Source organism: Austrofundulus limnaeus, unplaced genomic scaffold, assembly GCF_001266775.1.
Source record: "Austrofundulus limnaeus strain Quisiro unplaced genomic scaffold, Austrofundulus_limnaeus-1.0 Scaffold27, whole genome shotgun sequence".
Classification (NCBI taxonomy): domain Eukaryota; kingdom Metazoa; phylum Chordata; class Actinopteri; order Cyprinodontiformes; family Rivulidae; genus Austrofundulus; species Austrofundulus limnaeus.
In genome coordinates, this window is record NW_013952429.1 from 2,576,806 (window position 1) to 2,599,935 (window position 23,130).

Below are 23,130 nucleotides of genomic sequence, written 5' to 3' on the forward strand. Positions count from 1 at the left end.
GCTTAAAACAAAGCTGTTTTAATTTTACAGCACATTGTTTATGCAATTAGGCAGTACAGCATTTTTTGAAGATTTGCCTACAGCATGTTGTGTAGTAATTTGTATACATTTAAGAGTAAAGTAATGTTGATACTGCTCTGTAACTTTCCCCTAAAGAGCAGTTGTAGGTTGATTGTCTGGGAAAGGCATATTAGCCAGATGTGTTAGCTTGTAATGCTTGTTGGGAACCTGTATGGTTTCAGCGGCCAGGCCTGTTGGCTCTGTGCAAAGGATTCTCTGCCATAAAATGATACCTTAGACTTGACTCAGCCATGGTCTTTGCAGGTTCTCTTTGGCTTATGCAAGTGACAGTAGGTACAAATCTGCACTTCTGTTTATTTAATCATTTACCGCTCTGGTTTGGAGGCTGTGTTCAAAGAGGTGTCGAGCAGAAAGCTGATTGGCACTCTCCTGAGCCTCGGGGAACCATTGGTCAGCCCACATATTCCTGTAAAAAGGACTTACTTTACTATGTTTGCCTCAACATACGGCTAACACGTGGTTCCCATTTATAAACACAAGGGAGAGATTACACCTTCATCTGCTGGACGTTTTTATGTGTTTATGTGTGAGAATGTAGAGAAGGGTACATATCTCACTGTGCAAAAGTCTTGTTTCAGCATCTCTGTGTTGGTTAAACTTTGTTTTTCCTTGTAGTTTTTTTCTTCATTGGACAGTCTTCTAATATATTCGTCTAATCTAAAAGTATGTTTTCTTTAAAGTTGTTGTAGACATAACATCTTGCCACACTAGAGATGTTTTTATTAGCATCAAGCACCAAGTGGGACTTAAGATGATAGTAATCTAACTTCCAGACCCTTTTCACAGTTGTCCCCATTATAAGTTGTTACAAGGCTTTAATCATTGTGCAAAATGTGTCACTGWTGTGTCACTTCTCTTGAAAATCAGCAACAAAAAATTCCTTTCATGTAACATTGGTTTAACGCTCTGTCCATTTGATCTCTTATCCTATACCCTTGCATGTGTCAGATACAGGTCCAGGAACTGCACATCTTTCAAAAAGAATGTCAAAACCTTGGTCTGCTGCACAAAAAAAGCARGGATTCTTTCATTGTTCATTTTATTGTATGCATGGTTGACATCTGCTTTGTATCACATTCACCAAACGCTTGCCTGAACCAACATGTCCTTCTGAAAAAGGTGTTTGATCTGTTATCTAATCAGTCCCATCAGTTTCATTCCTCTTTGTTTCCTTTTTGCACAAATTTGATACAAGCAGTGTTAAAAGGGGTGGAGTGTGCAAAGAYGAGATTTAGACTTGGGAATATCAGAGTGGTATGATGTGAACCCAAAAGTTTTACAGTATATGTGAATTATAAATAAATCTGTTTATTGTTGGAAATGTTTTTAGATTTCAAGTACTAGAAGGACATTTGACATATTTAGTTTTTGGAACCTTCAAAAATTGTTACTAAAAGTTTTTTAATATGTTTTTTTTGTTAAACTTCAAAGTTTTTGGCTCAATTAAAAACTAACCTGTGGGATTTTAATTTTCATGTAGGTCACACGTGAGCCCACTGGTGGAACCAGGTTTTGCACAACAGCTACAGTCCACATCAAAACTGAGTAAATATTCCACCTGAGATGATTCTAAGTATTTGTACATTTTTTCTTGCAGCAGTGGGTACAAATATAGTGAGTCATATGACCTAACATGGGATTTATTCATTATTTAGAATTTGTTATAAAAATRTTTCTTCTTCTTCTCCACTAATCAGCTCCTCCCCTTTTTTGCTCCCTGTATAATTACAAAAGACATGTAGGTGCTGTCAAATGTAATATTTGACTTGTGTGAACGGGATTCATGAGAATGGAACGTGTCCAGCTTACAAGAATGAAATTAAGGGAAACAAGACTTGCTTCATATGCTCTTTTAGTTAAGCATTTTTTTTTTTAGGTTTGCCATTGTTTTAACCTTCTTTTTTGTAAGGATATTTAGCAGACAACCATTTTTTCATAGTAAAAGTACAAAAATTAAGCAGGAAAAACTTAAGATTGCCTGGAAATTTGTGGCTTAGAGTCATGTTAAGAAATATTTTTGAAAACTAAAATGAATAAGAAAGGAGAATTTTTTCAAGACTTTTAAATTATGTTACTTCTCTAGCAGTTAGTTCTTCCCTCGTAAGCAGCACGATGAGCTGAAATTTTTGTCTTCTCCTCTGAGACGCAAGAACCTGTCAGACGCGTGCCACATCCAGGAAGTGTGCGCGCCTGCCTCTATTTGCATGTCCACTTGGGGTGTAATTTTTCTGTGCATTGCTCATACACCAGAATGTGTAAACACGTGTGTTTTTCTCAGCATCTGTGCTTGAGAGCATATGTGTTTTAATGCGTGTAAGAACATTTTGAGTGAAACCACGTCTGGCGTGAAGATCAAAGTCTTACCATAACATGTTGCTGGGAAGCTCCACACACTGCAGGGGATKTTGAGTTATTACACTCAGATCATTTCAATTAGAATGCGGCTGTTCAGTTAGTGAAATATTTCTTGAACATTTTCTTTTTTGTCTTTTGAACTATTTATTCAAAACTGTTAAGAAATTACATTTTAGTCCTGTTGCAAAAGCAGCTTGTTGCTGCATTAACAGCATCTGCTTTATTCAGTCAAAAAGGACCAACTATACAAATTAAAAATGTTTTAACATAAGCATAGCTCCTCTATTTGAACATATAATGTTGTACTTTATGTAAATACACTGCATCTAAATGGAATTTTTACATTACAAGTAACATTCACTTTTTAAACACCTATTATAAAAACTGAGGGGCTATATAAACATCTTGCCTAGGTTAACATGCACTGGTTTCAAACCATCGACCCTTTCATTGGCACATCACTGCTCTTCCTTCTAAGCTATGGCTTCCTCTTTTGTTGTGGGGAAGTTATTATTGTAACATTGAAGTTTATCAACCATAGACTTTTTATACCTGGATTCGACCTCTAATAGATTTTGTAAGTACCAATGGACAGGATAATAATGTGAAATAATAAGAGCTGGTCACTGTAAAATAACCCAGTATTTCATAGATCTTTTACCCTTGGAATTCTACTCAATTAAACCTGTTCAGTTTTTTTTTCAACACTTCCAGTTTTTTCATATTTCTCTCCACCCCTTGGTGTCCCTGATAATGAAGTGTGATGGTAGTGATGAAGTGTAACCACGACTGGTTTGGAGCTGCCGCTCCATTGACAGGGTGGTCCCAGCCTCACATTGCTGCTGCTGGCACCCTCATGCTCATCACGCACTCATTGTTCAGCAGCACCTGGCCACGAGAGGGGTGATGGTTAAAAGCCTGCTAATGATCAGACTTTGGGGGTTTTGGTCTTGCACAGTGGTTTTAGAACTTCAGTGCAGTATTTTCAATAATTTATGTGTAACAGAAGAAAGGATAACTTTTGTGTTGATTGTAGATAATTTCCTTGTAACTTAATTCCAGGGTCACTGTTTATTAATTAGTAAAGTTTGGTCTTATAGGATGTATTCTTTCCTCTCACAGTTGAGTAAGATATACATCAAAGCCTACTGTTATATAGACATGACAAACCATGTCATCCACTTTATATTTTATTTCCTACAAATGTGCGAGAGAAATGTACAGAACTTTGGTTGGACTGGACAGCCATATTTCARAAAGATGTATTTACTGTATAGAAGGTACAACGCCAATAACCTTACATGCTATAACGGACCTTTTATACAAGTTTTTTTATTTATTTGTTTTTCCTTAAAGTATAATTTTTTCAAAATGCTGAGAAAGTAATTTGTCAGCTGGTTATTTCTTTTGGTGTCCATCAAATCCAATGCTGGATCTTGTAGTAAGGTTAAGAAGGTGAAACCTTCTGTGGACACACATCAGGTTTTAGTTTCCAGTTCCACACAAGGTAGTTGGGATTAATGCTGGAAAGGTGAAAACCATGAATTTGTTTAGTCAACTTTTTGTTTTCTTTCAGATTCAGTTTTAGATTTTTGTAATGGTTTTGCTAGTTCTGTGTAGAAACACATTCACAACAGTGAAGTATAAAAAAAGTTTGTGGTAATTCTTAAATTTATAATTTAAAATGTAAAAAGTAGAATTTATAACGTTAATCTTGTTTATTGCAATTGTTGGATGGATGGATGGATGGATGGATGGATGGATGGATGGATAGATAGATAGATAGATAGATAGCACATTGGAAATTTGTAGTTGGAAAACATTTATTCTTTCTCTGAAGTATTTACAGTTTAAACCAAGCTTGACCAAAGACAGCACAAGTAAAGTTTTCATTAAAAATACAATATTTCTATCATAGTCATACCATAAGATGCCTCAAGGGAGAGATTCATCATCACTCTGTCAGCCACTGGCTTTACAGAAAGAAAATGTGCGATGATTCACTGGGGCCTTGAAGGCTGAAGACGCCCAACTGCGAGACTGATCTGGACAGATGTGGCCCTTTACTTTAGAAGGTCACATGTTGGGATCATCTGCAAATCTGTGCACTTAGTCAGATTACTTTACTTAAGGTTTACATAATTCTCTTGTAAATAGATTAAGTGTGGGATTAGAAAATTTATGTATCGAAGTTAGCCCCCTTTCATTTTGGATGATTTTTTTTGATACACTTGTCACAACCTACATGACTTATAAGAACGGTCCTTGGCAAGTTTGCAAAATCCGCCTTCAGCGTAAAGACAGTCAAGATGCTGCTACATTTTTATTACACTGTAAGCTGAATATTCTTGGTTCTTGGCTGCTTAGTTGAGGTGTAACAATATATTAATCCACATCTTTTTATCRATTAAATGGATAATGATTCAATTACATCAAGGCAAAATGAAAACATCAGTTCATACCATCATTATATGACCAAAATACATTGATGTATTGAACATAAGCTTGTGAACTGAAATTAATCAAAATTGTGTGATGACAGACTTCATGATATCGAAAAACATTGTATAATCAACCATACAAATCAATATAGTATATTGTGATAAAGCTGGTGATTTACTTAGTGACCTACATTCGACTGTACTCTTCATGAACAACAGTCAAGCAAAAATCAGTGTACACAGCAATTGTTTCTACCCTCACTCTTGACCTATCAAGTTGAATAGTCATGCAATCTTAATGCACAATATTATTTTTTTTGCGTTTGTATTTCAATGTTGCGTTGAGCTTAATATGCAGGTTAAGGTTAAATATTGGTAAAACTCTTGTTCTGTTTTTATGAAGTTTTTGTACAATTAGAAGCCAAAAGTAGTGTAAAAAGTAGTTGAAATTAATGTTGCAAGATCTTGAGTAATTCTGATATTTATACAAATGTGTAGAGTTATATCATCCTACTGAGTGTCTTTGTGTTGTGTATGCCAGATGAAGTCCCAGATACGTCCAGAGATGTGTGTTTTATTTGGCAGCAGAGCGGTTCCATCCATATACAGTCAATCACACTAAGGCCAACTGGTAACACTTGTGTCCAGGCTCCCCTGCATTAAAACAAGAGATAGAAGAACAAAATAAAGCTCATATCCTCAGGAGAAATCATCTTCCAGATAATGGCAAGAAAATGAGCCCATGTTAGATTTTAGTTAAATGACTGATAGAAAATGTTCTCTCTGAATTTTAAACATTCTGGGAAAAAGGCCTACAAAAACACACACACAGTTAATACAGTACATCCTGGCTCACCAAACAGTGACATGCTCTGCTGTCACTGTTTATGCTAGTACCTTTATCCTGCTATGCACATATGCAAAGTATTAGATTAGTACTTGTGGCCTCTTTTACACCTGGGGCAAACATACTGTTGATATGTGATGTAAAAACCATTATAATTAAAGTAACGATGTCCCCCTCACCATGTTGTTTTGGATGTTTGACTTAAATTAGACTTTGTAACACGATATTACAGTTTGTTTTGAAATTAATGATCTCATCCTCTGGAAAACAACTTTCTTTAACCCACACTTTGGTGTTTTTACTCTGGCCCGAGAACTTTCTTATTTTCTTGCCTGGCTTTGGATCAATATAATGTGTCATAGTTAAAGAGTTCTTAAATGACATTGGATATGGTCCACTAACTGCTCAATGAGGCGGGTTCTCAACATTAAAGGTTCTAATAAAAGAAATGGGGGGCAGAAAGTCAGTACAGATCATTAGGCATTGGGAGAAGAAAGAAGCATGGTTCATGAACCTTCAAGTGTTGTCATTGAAGATGGTATTTTTTTCTGGCATGTTTCTCTAAATTTGACAACTATACTGTATTTGAAGGCTTCTTCATGGTTTTTATGTTCATGTGTTTATTCATAAAACTTTGATATTGTGCATCACTCTGATAATACTATATGCCTGTTTCTACCCTAAAGAAAAGAGAGTTTAATGATGTATTATGCATTCTTTTAATTTTTTTATCCTTTTGGTCACTAAATGATGAATTATATAAACATGAACCAGTCAGTATCGAATCAGAACATGCATCATTATCTTCTTCCTCCTGTTTCTAGTCTTGTCTTCCTGATGCCACATCATAAAGGCAAGTGTTTTCATGGCACATTTCCTTTCAACGCATACAGTCCACACAGTCAGAAAAATGTAGGATCACACATGGTTGGCCACCAAAAGTCTTGGCAGACCCTTATAGACTGGTTCAAATGACAAAATGTATGTCATGTGTGAACGGCAAAACCAAGAACTGCTTTTAACTCTCTACATGAGGACATGCGACTTGGCAAGTCATTCTTGGTATAGAAAGAATGCTGTCACGACTCTCTGTTGTCTGGTCCTTGGAGGGAAAGTTATACAGAGGCAGATACATTTGTTGGTACCATTCCACAATCAAAAAACACAACTTATGTGATTGGCCAAAAGGCTCCAGTTTTCTCTCATCAGTTCCAGAAACCTCTCCCAGTGACTTTACGGCTTGTCAACATGCATTTTGGTGAATTAYAGTCTGCTAACAGTGAGCGCCCCCCTCGAGTTGTCTTCCATGAAGTTCATTATGATTCAGAATGTGATGGGCGGTATGATTAGAAAACCTCGTGCCTTGACCATGGAGTTGGGCTTGAATAGTTATTGATAGTTAGTAATAGTAATAGTTATTGATAGACCATTTTTGATAATAGCGGCCGTGGTCAGAGCAACATGAAGCTGCTTGTAGATTGTCTTGTAGCATTTAAATTTAACAAGGGTATGTATAATCTTGTTTTTGAACTCCTTAGACCACTTTTACTGCTCTGGTGTGAAACACACAATACCAAACCCCACAGTGGCCTGAACCTTCCCTTTAACGTGGCTGAAAAAAAATCTTTGAAGGCGCCTGTGATTGTAATTAAGGTTAGACACGTTGCTATCAAGAAACCTCTTATTTTGAAGGTGGTTCAAGGGTGGTAGACCTGACATATACCTAACAAATTTCAGATATACATTCAAAAACCACAAGCATTTTTTTGTCCAGCCTAAAATCCACTTTAAATGAGCAGGGTATGTAATTAAAATGCAGTAATAACATAAATATTCATTACTATCTGCTACCAATATTTTATTTTGTACAAAGAGCAGCCAGTCCTAATATCTGGCCATGGTTACTGATGGCGCTGACCATAAACAGATTTGTTAACTAGTTAGTCCTCAGAGTGTTTATTCACTATAGCAACAGGAAGTTTATTTGGTACCTGTAAAATGCTGGAACCTTGATGAAATGTTGTTGTGATTACACATAGACACAGCAGCATGTGCTGACATCATGCAAGAGCAACATCTGTCTCTTATTGCACAAGAGCTCTGCCTCACAAAATGGCCAAGTTTTACATGCATTGTTGTTTTTGTGTCTGTGGCTAAGTAGCACCCTGTATGTAAAAGCAGAATAAGATGGGAACCTGTTGTTCTAGTCTTTGTTTGCCCAGAATGGCATTAAGAAATAATTCTTGTGGTATACCCTATTTCACTTTTGTGTGTCTAGCTTGTGTTTCTGTGATGTATTGCGATATCACATCAGGCTCGCGTCTCACTTCCATTTTTTTTCCTTTCAGTCTGAATGTTTTTACGTCCTGACTCCCACCAAGTGGATACAGTTCACTGTCTTTTCTTGAATTTGTGCAACTTAATTACGCAATGTCAATCAAAGCATAATTTTCCCTGTCAGCTCAGAGTTAGACATGTTTTTTTTTTAATCTTTTTCCAGAAACTGATTGAAAAGACAAATACTTCAGGCAGCCCTCAAAGAACACTTGGGAATTTAGTCACATTGCCCATTTTTAAAAGAAAAACAAATTCTTAATTTATGCTGATTAAGCCACCATTTTATTGCATGATAGCAGCAATAAAACATTTTCATAYATCGCAACATGTGCGAAGAACATGGCATTTGCACCGTTGGCCCATGAGGCACCTGATGAGACCAGCTTATAAACAAATATTCTTTCCTAATCTGATACTTTCTTAAACTAATCTAACAATCTGACTGTGAAATTAACATTCTTCTTACTTAAATTTCAAAGTAAAAATATTTATCAAAAATAACCTAAACTGTCCAGATTTTTGTGTGTGTAACACCTAAACTTAAATCTTAAATCCTGATCTTATGTTTTAGGTAAACTTGATCCTTCATATCATTAACAATTGCTTATTGTTTTAATATGTTATGTTAAATTAATAAGTGAATATAAATGTTTAAATCAAATCCAGAAATTCATAGTATTCACCTAATGTTTAATTTAGAACTCTTAACTTTTTTTGTGTTGATTTATCATTTATTGACTTAGTTTTTAAATTTCGTATGTATAAAATCCTAAAAAGGCTAATTGGTCACTTTGATTTAAACTATGTTTTGATGAAACTTCCCTGAAATGAACAGATTCATCCCTCAAATTTTGAGATCTGATAAATTATAGGGGTGAATAACTCAAGCAGTCTAAATTTTGTTTGTTAATTGATCAGTTTTATTAGATGACCCCCTTTTATTGAGAGCATAACACTATAGCAAAATTAGTATCATACTTCTTCATCCTATGGCCATAAATGATAGACCGTGTTCAGAAGGGAGGAAGTTTTAACTGAAAATTACACAAAACCCTCTTGGTTAGTCAAATCCCAGTAAAGACTATAGATTTGGTTGGCAGTCTATACTTTTTGTATGTTGATAGCTCTATGTTTGGCTGCCAGATAACCATCTTCTTGTGACAAATTAAAATCCCCCTCAAAATATTCAGTTGTTTTTGTTTGCTGGGAAAAGGACACAGCAATGTCTTCAGTAACAAGTCCCTTGGTCCAAACAGAGCTTATTAAAACTCTTACATTGCACATGCTGTAGACATAATTAGGGAAAATAAAAATTGAGATTTTTCTTAGGAAAAGAAAAAGCTCATTAGTTTGTTAATTTACATTCAGTCAGTGTCCACTGTTGTTCTGAGGAGACTAACTTTTTTTTCTTATTTTACTTTTGATCCAGCTCACATTCAAATTCTTTCAAGTTCTCGTTCATCTTGATGAACTGTTATTTAGTAATTGTTTTCACATTGCTTATTTTTTTAAAGCATCACATTGCAACATTTATTAACAACTGTAAAACAGGGGTGGGGAAAAAAAAGTAACAGCAACAAAAGTGACATGATTGAAGTAATCATATTWTTCCTAATAATGATGGCAACCATAACCAAAACAACATGGCGACCACAAAAACCCCCAACACAATTATGCCACAATCCAAGCCAAGAAAATAAAAACCTCACACTCCAATGCGTTAACTGCACAAAAAATGCAAAGAAAACCAAAGGAGTAAAAGAAATGTCAAAGCTAAGACAACCAACTCACAGGGCCAACAAGAGGCAGGCGAAACCCCAAACTAAATAGATCCAAGGGACTATGCAGGGCAGATAAAGATACAAGTGCACACTCCAATGCACAACCTGCACACATATCAAAAAGAGCCTCTGGAGCAAGAATTGACAGCATTTTTTATAATACAAAAAAAGCCTAACCATAAACCATCAAATTAAATCTGAGCACAACAAGCTTCTATATGTGGAAGAAAAAGGTAGAAAAGGAAATTGAGTATTATGTTGTTAGACACATAACTTAATTATAGTCTAAACCTAAAGGCAGTACCTCTAGGCCAGCCATTCTGATAAATTAATAAAGTGTTTCAATGCAGCTGTAGTTAGAGGCTGTGTCATAGCTATAGAGCATTTTGGCATGGTCAGACACTGAATTGAAATTTTAGAGTCGGGCCAAATCTGAATCAGGAAACTTGGCGGCGGCTGACTAACAACATCCTTTATGACTCGTTGGAGTGGCATGCAGCAAAAATGGCTCAGTGTCTACACCCTTTCCCTGACAGTAAAAGAAGAGTTTCTTCACTCTAAATTGTTGCCTGATGCTTAGATGATGATGTGGGAGTCTCCGGGGGCACCGTACATACGTTTTTTCCTTTTAATTCTGAATCCTTTCACGGTCCGACTCCCCCTCCCCAAACGGACACGCTTGCCTGTCTTTCCTCCAATTTGTGTATCTTAATTACATAATGTCAGTCAAAGCATAATCTTTCCTGTCAACTCATAGTTAGACAAATTTTTTTTTCACAAACTGATTTAAAAGACAAATACTTCAGGCAGCCTTCAGAAGACTTGTGGGAATTTAGTCATTTAGCTCAATGTTTAAAGAAAAACAAAACCTTAAAATGCTGATTAAACCATCTTTTTTTGTTTGATAGTGGTAAAAAAGTGTTTCAAGTCTTAAGAAAAAACATTTGTTTTAACTTGACTTGAACTTAAATTTGTCTTTTGTATTGTATTTGTTAAATGTACTGATCCAGTATTCAGCTACTTAAGTAAACTGAGGTCGATACAAATCTGAGTTTTTGTGTTACTGCCGCCTTTATTATTCAGTCTTTTTATTTAAGAGAGCTACTGGACAACACCCGTCATCACTGTTGAAGCAAAGATAAAAAACAGGCCTTCATTCTACAGATCCAGACTCACAAATGAACAGTTTTTTTTAATCATAGCTGTGCTCTGCAGTAACTTCCTTGATTTATAACAAGAGTAATGAGGCGTGTTGTTTTTAAATGTTTTTGCTCACATGTTTCTTGGTCTGTTTATTTATAGTTTTCTGTTAATGTGAAATTTGGACTCTGCAGAGAGACTGGTGGAAGGATGATAAATATTTCTTCACAGCCTTGTTGAAATTGTTGTTAGGTTTGTGCTTGTTTCAGCCATTTTGTAAGTCAGTCATAATTGGCTGGTATTATCCCTAAATTTTGTCATATTTTTAATACATAACTATAAAAAAAATCCACAGAATTTAGCAGTGATTCTCGCCCCCATGTTAACATAGTGGTTAACTCTTGGAAATGATCCAAATTATTTTGACTTCCATCTGTCTGCTCTTCAAGTCAGAAAGCACCAAATACATTATACATATCACACTATCTTTTTTTAAAGCCCAGACATGTTTTACGAAACCTGATTAAAYTTACGACAGGTTTTAGATGCATGCTGAAACAATGTGAAAGTTTAAACGTAGGAAGGAGATGTTGGGTGTGAGAGATAAAAACTTTAATTACTTAGAAACACCAGTCAGTGAGCAGAACAGTAATTTAACTCTTTTGTTTCCTTCTCTGTCTTGGTTTCAGAAATCATCGACGACCTTGCACATCTTGTTGACAACACGGATGGTAGGATTCGGAATGAGACACGAAGGGTGAAGCTGGTGGAGACCAAGTCGGCCTCTTGTGGTGAGCCTTTCTTGTTTTGCATTTACCTGTTTACATTGAAACAACGAGCCTAGGTTGCAACAACAAACAGGTTTACGACCGGAGAGCTGTGGGTTTACATGTCCAGATTCTAAACTCTGGCTGCAGGGAGACATAAGACTTTTTGGCACAGCTGTTGTCTTTTTTTTTCAATACTTTTATTTGTGTTGCAGTTTTTCGAACCAAATAAAACATTTACAAACAAAGAAAGTCAACGGAGGAGAGGGAGGAAGTCACACTCAATAATTGGAACAGAAGAACATCAGATGTTTACTTAAAACATTCCTTATAATACCCTAATACACTCACCGGCCACTTTATTAGGTACACCTGTCCAACTGCTCGTTAACACTTAATTTCTAATCAGCCAATCACATGGCGGCAACTCAGTGCATTTAGGCATGTAGACATGGTCAAGACAATCTCCTGCAGTTCAAACCGAGCATCAGTATGGGGAAGAAAGGTGATTTGAGTGCCTTTGAACGTGGCATGGTTGTTGGTGCCAGAAGGGCTGGTCTGAGTATTTCAGAAACTGCTGATCTACTGGGATTTTCACGCACAACCATCTCTAGGGTTTACAGAGAATGGTCCGAAAAAGAAAAAACATCCAGTGAGCGGCAGTCCTGTGGGCGGAAATGCCTTTTTGATGCCAGAGGTCAGAGGAGAATGGGCAGACTGGTTCGAGCTGATAGAAAGGCAACAGGGACTCAAATAACCACCCGTTACAACCAAGGTAGACAGAAGAGCATCTCTGAACGCACAGTAGGTCGAACTTTGAGGCAGATGGGCTTCAGCAGCAGAAGACCACACCGGGTGCCACTCCTTTCAGCTAAGAACAGGAAACTGAGGCTACAATTTGCACAAGCTCATCGAAATTGGACAAGAGAAGATTGGAAAAACGTTGCCTGGTCTGATGAGTCTCGATTTCTGCTGCGACATTCAGATGGTAGGGTCAGAATTTGGCGTCAACAACATGAAAGCATGGATCCATCCTGCCTTGTATCAACGGTTCAGGCTGGTGGTGGTGATGTCATGGTGTGGGGAATCTTTTCTTGGCACTCTTTGGGCCCCTTGGTACCAATTGAGCATTGTTGCAACGCCACAGCCTACCTGAGTATTGTTGCTGACCATGTCCATCCCTTTATGACCACAATGTACCCAACATCTGATGGCTACTTTCAGCAGGATAATGCGCCATGTCATAAAGCTGGAATCATCTCAGACTGGTTTCTTGAACATGACAATGAGTTCACTGTACTCAAATGGCCTCCACAGTCACCAGATCTCAATCCAATAGAGCATCTTTGGGATGTGGTGGAACGGGAGATTTGCATCATGGATGTGCAGCCGACAAATCTGCGGCAACTGTGTGATGCCATCATGTCAATATGGACCAAAATCTCTGAGGAATGCTTCCAGCACCTTGTTGAATCTATGCCACGAAGAATTGAGGCAGTTCTGAAGGCAAAAGGGGGTCCAACCCGTTACTAGCGTGGTGTACCTAATAAAGTGGCCAGTGAGTGTATTGACTGTTTCAAAATTAGTTATTATTCCTCTGAGCTCCAAAAACAAATCCACTTTCTCCATGTTTTTTATTGTAATCAGATTTTCCTTACAGTGTAGGTTAGTCTTTCCATCTAACATAAGTTAGTCCATTGTAGTTGGTCCGGGGCTGTCAGTTTGAGCCAAAGTCTTGTTATGGCTTTCCTTGCTGCGGTTAATAGGATCTTAGCAAGATATTTGTCCTCACCCCGTACTACTTTGGTTATATTTCCCAAAAACATCACAGTACATTCTTATGGGACACTATATCCCAGTACCTTTTGTATCACTGTGCTGTTATTGTCTTTTATTGTTAAAACCTAACTGTACTCAATAGGACATCTTTTCACAGTATAAAAAAACCCACTATGGGGTAAAAAAAAATGATGGTCCCATCACACGTTGCACCAAGTCAGGGTCACTATTATCATTTTGTGTTACTTCAGTTTATCAATTTGAGGTTGAACAACAGTAAGACCCTCTTCACAAAGGATAAAGACCCCGCTATGCGCTCCACAACTTACACATCCAGCTAGAATGAGGCTGGATTGTGACAGATTTGAAAAACTTTCCAAGTGAAGTCAATCATGATGCTACTATGTGCTTGGAACTTATCAAAATGATTTTTCTGTTATTATGGCATCCCTAAGATGCACTATCTTAAAAAAAACTACTGTCCTGAAAGCTACCAACCCCCTGAATAGGCCACGTTCATTTTGCCCTGTGAAATGCCCGTCTCTGTTACCATGGAACAGGCTGCACTGTTGTACGTCAGCTAATAGGCAGTCAGAATAAAACWGGACACAAAAAGGAAGGTCAGGCTCCAGAATGCTTCATTCTGTTGCTTGTGTCCCCATGGCACCAGAGCAGAAGTTTGTTTGATGATCCCAGAGCTTATATTGTGTTGGAATATGTTGTGAAAATGTTGTTGGATTTTTTTTGTTCTTTTGTTTGTTTCTTATTTCCAATCCTTTGTCCATTTGTCTTTTTTTGTTTCAGGTTGAGGAATTTATATGATGTGTTTGAAACTGAACAAGTATCCACCAGTATATTGGCATTGTGCACAAATTATTTCGCTTGCGATTACAAAGTAAATACTTGTGCATGCAGCTCAGTGTCTCTGAGGATCAAACTGTTTCAACGGATGGAAAATTCCCCTCTGATCTTCTTCACTCTCACCTCTACGCTCTYTTTCTTTCTTTCATTCATCTCTGTCATCCCTCCGTTCACCACCTCAGTTGTTTGACACTCGTTTTTTTGTGAAGCAGAGAAAGAACTGAAAATACGGCATGCCACAAATCGTTTGGAGGGCCTTCCCCCGTGCCATGGCAGCGTGTTTATAATTCCTCAGCTTTAAGGCTTTTATTTATTTTTGAAAGCGCCGCTCATCCAGCGCTGGTGTTTGGTGTTATGACTCAGTCGCGTCCTTGTAAAAATGGGATCCTCTGGCTTTGACAGCAGAGAACATACCTAACATTACTGCTAGGCGCTGCTGCATTGTAGTGGACATGCCAGACTTGTGTTAAAAGCTGAAAGCTATTTCAGGTTTTCACCTTAGGATTGTCAGTATTTTTCATCAAACCCTCATACTGGGTGTGGAGTGTTTCATTTGTTTTATTTTATGTAGACACAATACAAGAGATGTGTGAACTAATGTGTCTTCTCATGGCAAGGGAACAACTTTGTATGATTTTTTTTAAACAAAACTCATTAAAGAGCAAAAAAAAGTTCCAAAAGTACTTTATTATGCGAAAAGACATCCTGTTAATCTTGTTAACATAAAATTTCTCCTCTTCCCATAGACATCATCATTGTTTTCTGTGGTCCAAAAGGTCTTTGAACTTTGAAGGGGGGGGAGCAGTGAAGGAGGTTTAAGGGTCGTCTCTGTCTGGTCTTAGTTCTCACCATTATCGTTCCTCCTCTCTGGTTTTTCTTACTGATGGGTCTGAAAATTGCTAAAATGGGATGAGCCTGAGCTTCCAAAGCTCCTGGGTGGTCAGTCTGTCAGCGGACACCAGCCACCTCCCTCAGCATCGCTGTCACAGYGGAGCTCCAATCTATCTGGGAAGCAAGTGCCAGAATTGTCATTAGCCTCTGGAGGGTCCTCTGAGGGTCAGGGGTAGCTTGTTTAGGCAGAGCGTGAGGGTCCGAGGACAAAAAGAGGAGGGTCAGAGTGGGTGTCAGCTCTGGCTTTATGACTTACCATTATGTGGAGCTGAAGAGTGTGAGAGCGTTGCTCCTCAGTAATTTATGCATGGGTTTAAAATGCTGCTGTTGCTTTGGTGTGTCAGGAGTTCCTGTCAGACACTGGATCAGGATCAGTGAAATTCTTCTGTCTGAATCCAGTAAGGATTGGATTCTGCTTACATATATTTTTTTACACCCAAACAAAGATAATTGCTGCACATTTTTTATGTGTATTTGCTTTAAGCTGGAGGCTTTTAAAGAGTCATCACACGTATCTGAGCGTGTGTTTCTGCTTTGACATTTACATTACGCTCACATGTGTGAGTCATTAAGGGCAGAGGTGCTGTCTCGTCTGATGAGAACACCTCACTTTCTGTGGGAACCAATTATAAATACCGTCCTGTATAAAAGAAAATACCACTGAACAGCCTTTATGTAAATAACTGCATGGAGAGAAATTGAAAAAAACCCTCAATATTTTTGATTTTTTGTAAAAAAAACAACTAAAAAGAGTAAATCAATACAAGACATCTGAGCTCTTGAGCTGAGCGTGTTTATTGGTCCTGGTTTAAATCTTCACCTGTAGGAAAACATCAGAGATCACAGAGGAGAAGGTGGCAGGAAAAAAGTAAAAGAATGACAGAAATGTAAATCTAAATATAGAAAGGCTGAGTGAAATACCAACCGTTGTGTTTGGTAGATGATTTTTTTGAATTTTATTTATTTATTTATTTTGTAATGATGCTTCTTGACAATAAATCTATGTCGTTGGAAAGCCTGTTAATTTCCTTTAAAATGGTGCCATATTTGTAAGGAACATGAATTTGTGGGATGAGCAGTAGAGCAGAGTATGTTCGTTGCTCACATGAAAAAATTGCCAAATCTCTGCCAATTTTGCTGCACTTGTTTGGAGCTTCTGGTCCCCTCAGGTGCTGCCAATCATGTGCCCGCTTTAAGATTTATATATTATATAATATACTAAACACTAGCTTCCTTACATTTTGTGCTAAGTGTAAAATACGTAGATGTGCCACAAAAATGCAKTTTGTACTAAGGAAGCATCATAAATCGGTTCATGACTTTTAAAAGAAACAATGGTGATACTATTTTTTTTTAATCAACACAACAGCTCTGCTTCAGAGTTCAGAAAATATTGGACAAAATACCACTTAAACAACTTTAATGTGAAACAATAAAAGTTTATTTGTTAACACAGCTTCATAAATAGTTTTGTTGAAAAGTTACATCAGTTAATTTAAGTTTCAAAGCTTATTTTCATTTATTCYGATTAAACTCATTAAAATCCTGCTTCACTAAGAGGAAACAGAAACTCTACCTGTCGCTGAGCGTGGAACTTTTTTGTTTTTTTGTTCAGGGTGGTGGCTGTAATAAAAGCTGTAATATTTTCAGGTCCTGAGGGTGAAGTGCTTTGATGAAGTGTGAGTGAGCTTTTGCACATTTTTCTCTGCTGCCATAATATCAGTAAAAAACAATGATTCTCCTCTCRGAGCAGAATCAGAAACATGTGTCCATCACAAAGAGGAGTCTGTGGCGCTGAGGCTTTGGGACTGCTAAACATGTTTTTTTTTTCTTTTTTTCCTCCTCAGGGATGATGGTGGTGATCGTGCTGCTTCTTATAGCCATCGTTGTGATCACGGCGTGGCCCGTGTAGCTAATGGAGACCACACCAACCGTGGACGTGTGATGCACAAAACATTAAAAACAAACTTCTACAATTCACACACGTGGACACAGGCACTTATCTGAACCCAGCATCAGGTTTGTCCGACCAAGGAAATGTAAGATGAAGATTTGGATTTTTGCAGCTCAGATCGACACAAAGTCACCGGTTGGTTGAAGTGTTATTTTCTCTTTTGTAAATATTGTGAGGGTATAAATATTTCTTTATAATTGTAATTCAGTGTCAAACTCATGAAACTGACTAATCATTAAGCTGTGAAAGTATAAGACTGTTGTAAAGAATGAAATTTGTTAGCCTGACTCGTGTTGTCCCAACAGAGGGACCTCCCACAGTCAGCAGCTTTCCTTACATCGGGTACAGTAACTCTGCAACGTTTTTATTAACCAGTCATCACTGCAGAGGCTGAAATGTTCTGATTCTGTAATGTTTATAGAGCAGCTTGTAGCCAAAACAAACATCTCTGTGTAACGAACACCACTCTTTCCTTTCCTCGTTAATCAGCTTATAGTTTCTAATAAAGCACATTTGCAGTTGATGGCCTCCGGATCTCTGTCTGCGTCTCAGTGATTTGTGACACGATATTTACCTTCGAGAGAAACGTTGGCCATGTTTTGATGCACATATTTTCAACTTTACAGTATTCAGTCCTCATCATCCTTTTTTCCTTGCTGCATAAAGACAACATGAATCAACAGAGGCAAACAATTTGTCAATTTACGAAGAGTTTATTTCAATTGAAAATCTGGATTTAGTTCTACCAAGCTGGTGTGTTCAGTAGTTATTTCCTTCTTTAATGTCAATGATCTAAACAACCACAAACAAGTAAAAAACCAAACAAATAAAAAAAATAACCTTGGAAAGACAATAAAATCCACAATGTCCCGTGTCATTAAATATATTCATATATAACCATAATATATTAGTAAGTATTGTAAAATAACATTGCTAAAAGTCTTTGCAATGGTGACGGCATTTACAATTCATAGTATGAACACAAAGCAATGCTTTGACATAGGTTGATGGGGTTTCATCTGGAGCAGGTGGAAAACTGACAACACAAGGTGTGCAGGGACGACAGAGCTGTGGTTACAGGTCAGTGAGAAGAAAATACAAAATATTGACCTTTGACCCTGTGTTACAGGTAGAACAATGAAGGGCAGRAACAGTTCATGGATGGTTTGTTGCCATCATGTCGGGATGATCAAACCTTAAATGTAAAAATAATTCAGCTTCAGCAGATTATTATTTATTATCTATAACTCATCTGTGTGTGTGWGWGAGAGAGAAGTGATTTGGACAATTTGAAGGGATGTTTTGTCTTCTAAACAATATCTTACCTGCTGTAGATAGCTCTTTGGATTACTTTTGTTTGGAGAAACAGACTTTAATTCCAACCAGATTGGTAAACTAGTTAGTCTGTGGGTTGTTACCATCTTTAATCAGCTCCAACTCTAGATTTGTTACATCTTATCTAAATGTTACTGCAAAGATTTTTACATCACTGTTAATTCTACATTAGTTATTAACATGGGATAAAGGTTGGTGATATACAGGTCAGTTTGCTCATCAGTCCAGTCAGAAATAAGAGCTATCTACAACAGGTAAGATCATAAATATACCATTTCCAAAGACCACACTTTAAAATGGCTGAAATAATTTAAAGTCTTAATAAATCTGATCCAGCTTTGGTCTTTTTTACAGAACTGGGTTGTGATGTGGCCACATTTCCCTCTGTTGAAATGTTAAAAAGGAGAACTAAGATGACAGTAGCAGTGAATTCATGCATTCTGTGTGGACTCTGAAGGTATTTATCTGTAAACTAAACTGTAATTTAGTTAACCAAAARCTCTTATTTGGTAGATTTTATTAGAAACTTTCGATAATACCTCTTTAAATGACATTCTGCTAAAAGCTGGTGTCAACAATTTTATAKTTAATTCAACAGATCTTTGCACTTYTCCTGTTTGTTGCACGTTGTGCTGAAGCAGTGCAGTACTTTCACTTACACAAGTTAAAAGTTGCATTCATTTCTCACAAGAACTGTAAGGGATATATACAAGCTTTTGTGATAAAAAAAAAAACAAGAATTGCAGCAGAAGTATAACGTCTGAGTTGTCATGTTTTGCAGTCGGAGCCCAAATGTCATTGTATAAAGGTCATCTGAACTTATCCAACTTAAGTTTTCTAAACATTGACCACATGTTAATTGGTCAAATATATATATTTTTTGTTTCTTTCTGAAGGAAAGACAGAATAAACAAAACACATGAATAAATACCGAAAAAAAAACAGTGATTTGAAATGCACCCCAAAGTATTTTAAGCAGCAAACATACAGAATTGAACTGACGAGCATTCATGTGCACTTCTATGCAAACACTGAACCACCACCTGTTATTGCTGGAGAGAGAGGGTGTTTAGACCCCCTTCACACTGGATAATAACCCCCCAGCTACGACATGAAAGATTAACCAGAACATGGATGTTCTTTGGAGGTTCTTGGGGAGGTCTTGAGGTGTGTATTAAGAACTCGGTGGGCTCCTCCTTCCACGCAGCAGAGCGTGGCAGTTTCATGATGGTTCTGTAGTCAGGATGTGGAGACAGAGTGTCGGAGTTTTAATCTGGAAGAGTCTCCTACTGGAGCTGCCATGTTGTCATTTCAGAGACACTATTTGAGCTCTTGGGTCCATCCTACTCAAACACACAGTTATTATGCTTTTTAAAAGCAAATAACTAATCATTACTAAATATATTAAAATAAAGAATATAGCAGAACGGTAAGAAACATGTGAATGAACACAAGTCGGCACCTGGAAATGAATATATACTATGTGGTGTATTTTTTTAGTCAAGAATAAACCTATTTGCTTTTATCGACTTAAGATTTATGCTGCAGCCAGCCTGGTTTTGGCTTTAACTTCCTGTTTATGTTCCTGTGTCTAGTTTAATACATGTCTATGGCAGCAGCAGTGGTGGTTTATTCTATAGTTGTGGAGAATCTACAGCTGGACTTAGACCTCTGGCGTCATGGCATCAAACAACCATGAAACCAGTGGTGGTGTGTCAGAATTTTATAGCACAAAGAGAGAGTTGCACCGGGGCGGTCGTATGGAGCATGGTGAGGACCAAGGAGAGTGTCTTGAGGACAAAAAAATAGCAAGAAAAGCCTGTTAGGAAGTGCGTAACAGCATCATGATTGCTTTCACACTGACATGGGCCATGTAGGTTGTGGACAGTGTCACTGTCATCCAGTGTGAAAGGGGTCTTAAAGATGTGCTCAAACGTTATATATTTTTGTCTTCTGCCACCAACACCAGCTAAATATGAGARARCCCTGACTGATGGATATGTAGAACGATGGAAACTGCAAATGTTTCCAAACACAGGTTAGAACAACTCACTGATGGCTAAAAGTCTGCCTCTGTGTGGCTGAACAACAGCAGCTCTTCTAGCAACGATCTCAGTTAAGTGACAACGTTCAAACAGATTAGCTTCTTAGTAAAAAAAAAAAAAAAAAGAAGAGAGAAAAACCATGCAGAGGCAATCTTGTAATTAAGTGTTTTTTTGTCATTTTTGCACCAGCTTAGAATGTCCATAAAATTAGAGCATACAATATAAGGTTTCGTACTGAAATAAAATAAAATAAAAAAAGTTATAATATACTGGTAATAGGTGCAAATTCGGCAAATCCACAAGAGAGAAGACTCTCGAAATAAAATAAACCATAAAACCAAATCTGCAAGGTGAGCTCCTTCAACGAAAGTTCACTAGAAAATACAAATCATTCTAAATATTTCTCTTCATGCTTCTAGACAAAAAGCAGCAACATAAACAGTGTCCTTTCTCTCCGCGGTCCTCTGTCTCTCTGTTTTATCTCCAACAATCCTCTGCTCAGGTTTGCTCTCAAATTCTTCCTCCTCTCGTCGGCGTGCCCTCCTCCTCCTCTCCTCCCCACCTAGGGCTTCTTGCACTTTCCTTTCTTCTCCCGCTGCTGGAACTTCCTGAGCCTGCGCGCCCACGTGTCCCTCCACTGGATGACCAGGCTGCCCTTGTCGGCCACCACGCCGCCCTGACCGGGGGAGACCTCGTCGTTCCCCAGCAACAAGTACTTCTTCCCGGGCTTGATCTTGGGACACTTGCAGGCGACGTCTTTGGAGCGGACCCACAAGAACTGGTCCCCACGGCGGATCCGGCTCTCGCCCTGCTTGTACACGGAGATGATGTTGACGGTGAATTTCCACCATTCTCCCGTCTTGTCTGCCTTCAGGATGTGGACTTGGACCGCTGCAACACGGTGGTAAAAATATGTTAATGTTCAAATATTTTTAGTACATCCAATGTACATGTCATTTCTGAGGGGTAAAGTTTACTCTTTCAGTAAGACTAAAACAAAGAAATTTCTGATTTATCTATTTTTGGCTTGGGTGTCTGATCAGCAACAGTGGTAGGCTACATCATATCTAATAAAGGCCTATAAAGTACTGGAAAAATAAGTACAGATACCTTTTAACACAAGATGGCATTCACTGATAAATAAAGTACTACAGTAAAAGTCATAAAATGGCTCACAGTAATTTACTCAGCTGAGTTTAGTGGAACCAGTTGACATAACTTGGTTAAAATCTCTCTGACATCAATTTTTACTTAACAKGAATGCTTTTTTGGAAAAAGAACAATGATAAAATATTGCAAAACAAATTTCACGTTGCTGAGATGAACGGTTGTTGTGATWTTTGCATGTGARGAAACAGGAAGTGATGTCAAAGGGGAATGTCTGCATGTAAACAGAGTGTTGTTACAATAGCTGACAACAGAGACTATGAAGAAGTATCTGATGTTTCTTTAGATTATTTTGAGTTTCTATCAAGGAGAGATGAAGAAGAGTTAAAGTTTAAATAATGTTGTTTTAATAAACCAAGACCAGAGAGTTTATTTTATTAGAGTTCCYCTCTGATGTCACTTCCTGTTTCACTTTGGCTGAGCCAAATCCAAAAGAAAATAGGCCAGTTGTGAGACAAAATGTGTAAATTCATGTGTATTATGTCAATTTTAAGAATGAAGATGTTTTCTTTGACTTTTTTATGTGAAGGATAGACATGTCACAGGACCTTTAAGTAAATTCAACACTTACTTTTTTAATGCATAAACAACCATTTTCATGATGAGAGTTCCAGTTACAGTATATCTAAATTTGCAGTGTGTAACGAGGGGTTAAATTTGAAAGTGAAGTATAAGTATAATTTTTATGTTTTGAACATAATGAAATAAAAGTAAAAGTTATGATTTAACAAAATTACAGCTCCTCAAGTGTTTGAATAACAATTGTATTTTTAATATGACGAAACACAAATAGTGTACATCTTTACACAGCAGAGGGCCTTCCATTTGTCTTCTGATGTTTTTTGCAGTCATCAGGGCCAGCAGATCCACTCCACTTCACAGACAACCAACACACATCAAATCAGCCTGGAAAGCTCTCCTGAACACGTTTGTGTGTTTTGTGCAGACATGAGGGCACTCAGTCCGGTGCYGAGTGACGGATTCTTCCTAACGAATCTTTCTAACGAACAAACTTGTGCTATCAAATAGTTGCTGCCAGTGTTTAGCATTTGTTTTGCAATATTCTTTTGATAAAATCTTATTTGTGACATTTCAATGTTTTCTACAGCAGCCGGCTGTACAGAGCCGGGAGTGGAGCTGATCTGGAGACGAGGCTTTTCTCACGACACCAACCGCGAGTTAGGCTCGGAGGTGTCAATAAGCTGACCCCTAACTCCCCCAAATCCCCGTAGAACAAAGCCCAGGCCTATCTGTCAAGCTCCTGAAGTATGCTGCAGGACGCCCCGCTCTGCTTGAGCAGCTCTGCAGCGTGACTTCAATCGGGCGGGGTGTGTGTGTGTGTGTGTGTG

The 23,130-nt window shown here is 37.8% G+C and overlaps 2 protein-coding genes across 6 annotated transcripts in view; one reads left to right on the forward strand and one right to left on the reverse strand.

The window, feature by feature from the left end:
- The window catches only part of stx8 (syntaxin 8), a 30,067-nt gene extending 12,299 nt beyond the window's left edge, over nt 1-17,768 (forward strand). Inside the window, exons 7-8 of the mRNA XM_014004984.1 lie at nt 11,672-11,773; nt 17,128-17,768. Coding sequence (XP_013860438.1) covers nt 11,672-11,773; nt 17,128-17,192 — 167 coding nt within the window. The 3' untranslated portion in view covers nt 17,193-17,768. The remainder of the gene's footprint in view (nt 1-11,671; nt 11,774-17,127) is intronic.
- A 159-nt stretch (nt 17,769-17,927) lies between these two features.
- ntn1a (netrin 1a) overlaps nt 17,928-23,130 on the reverse strand; it is a 60,233-nt gene continuing 55,030 nt past the window's right edge. For all 5 annotated transcript variants that reach the window (XM_014004980.1, XM_014004983.1, XM_014004979.1 and 2 more), the window contains one exon: nt 17,928-21,505. In XM_014004980.1, coding sequence (XP_013860434.1) covers nt 21,177-21,505 — 329 coding nt within the window. In that variant the 3' untranslated portion in view covers nt 17,928-21,176. The remainder of the gene's footprint in view (nt 21,506-23,130) is intronic.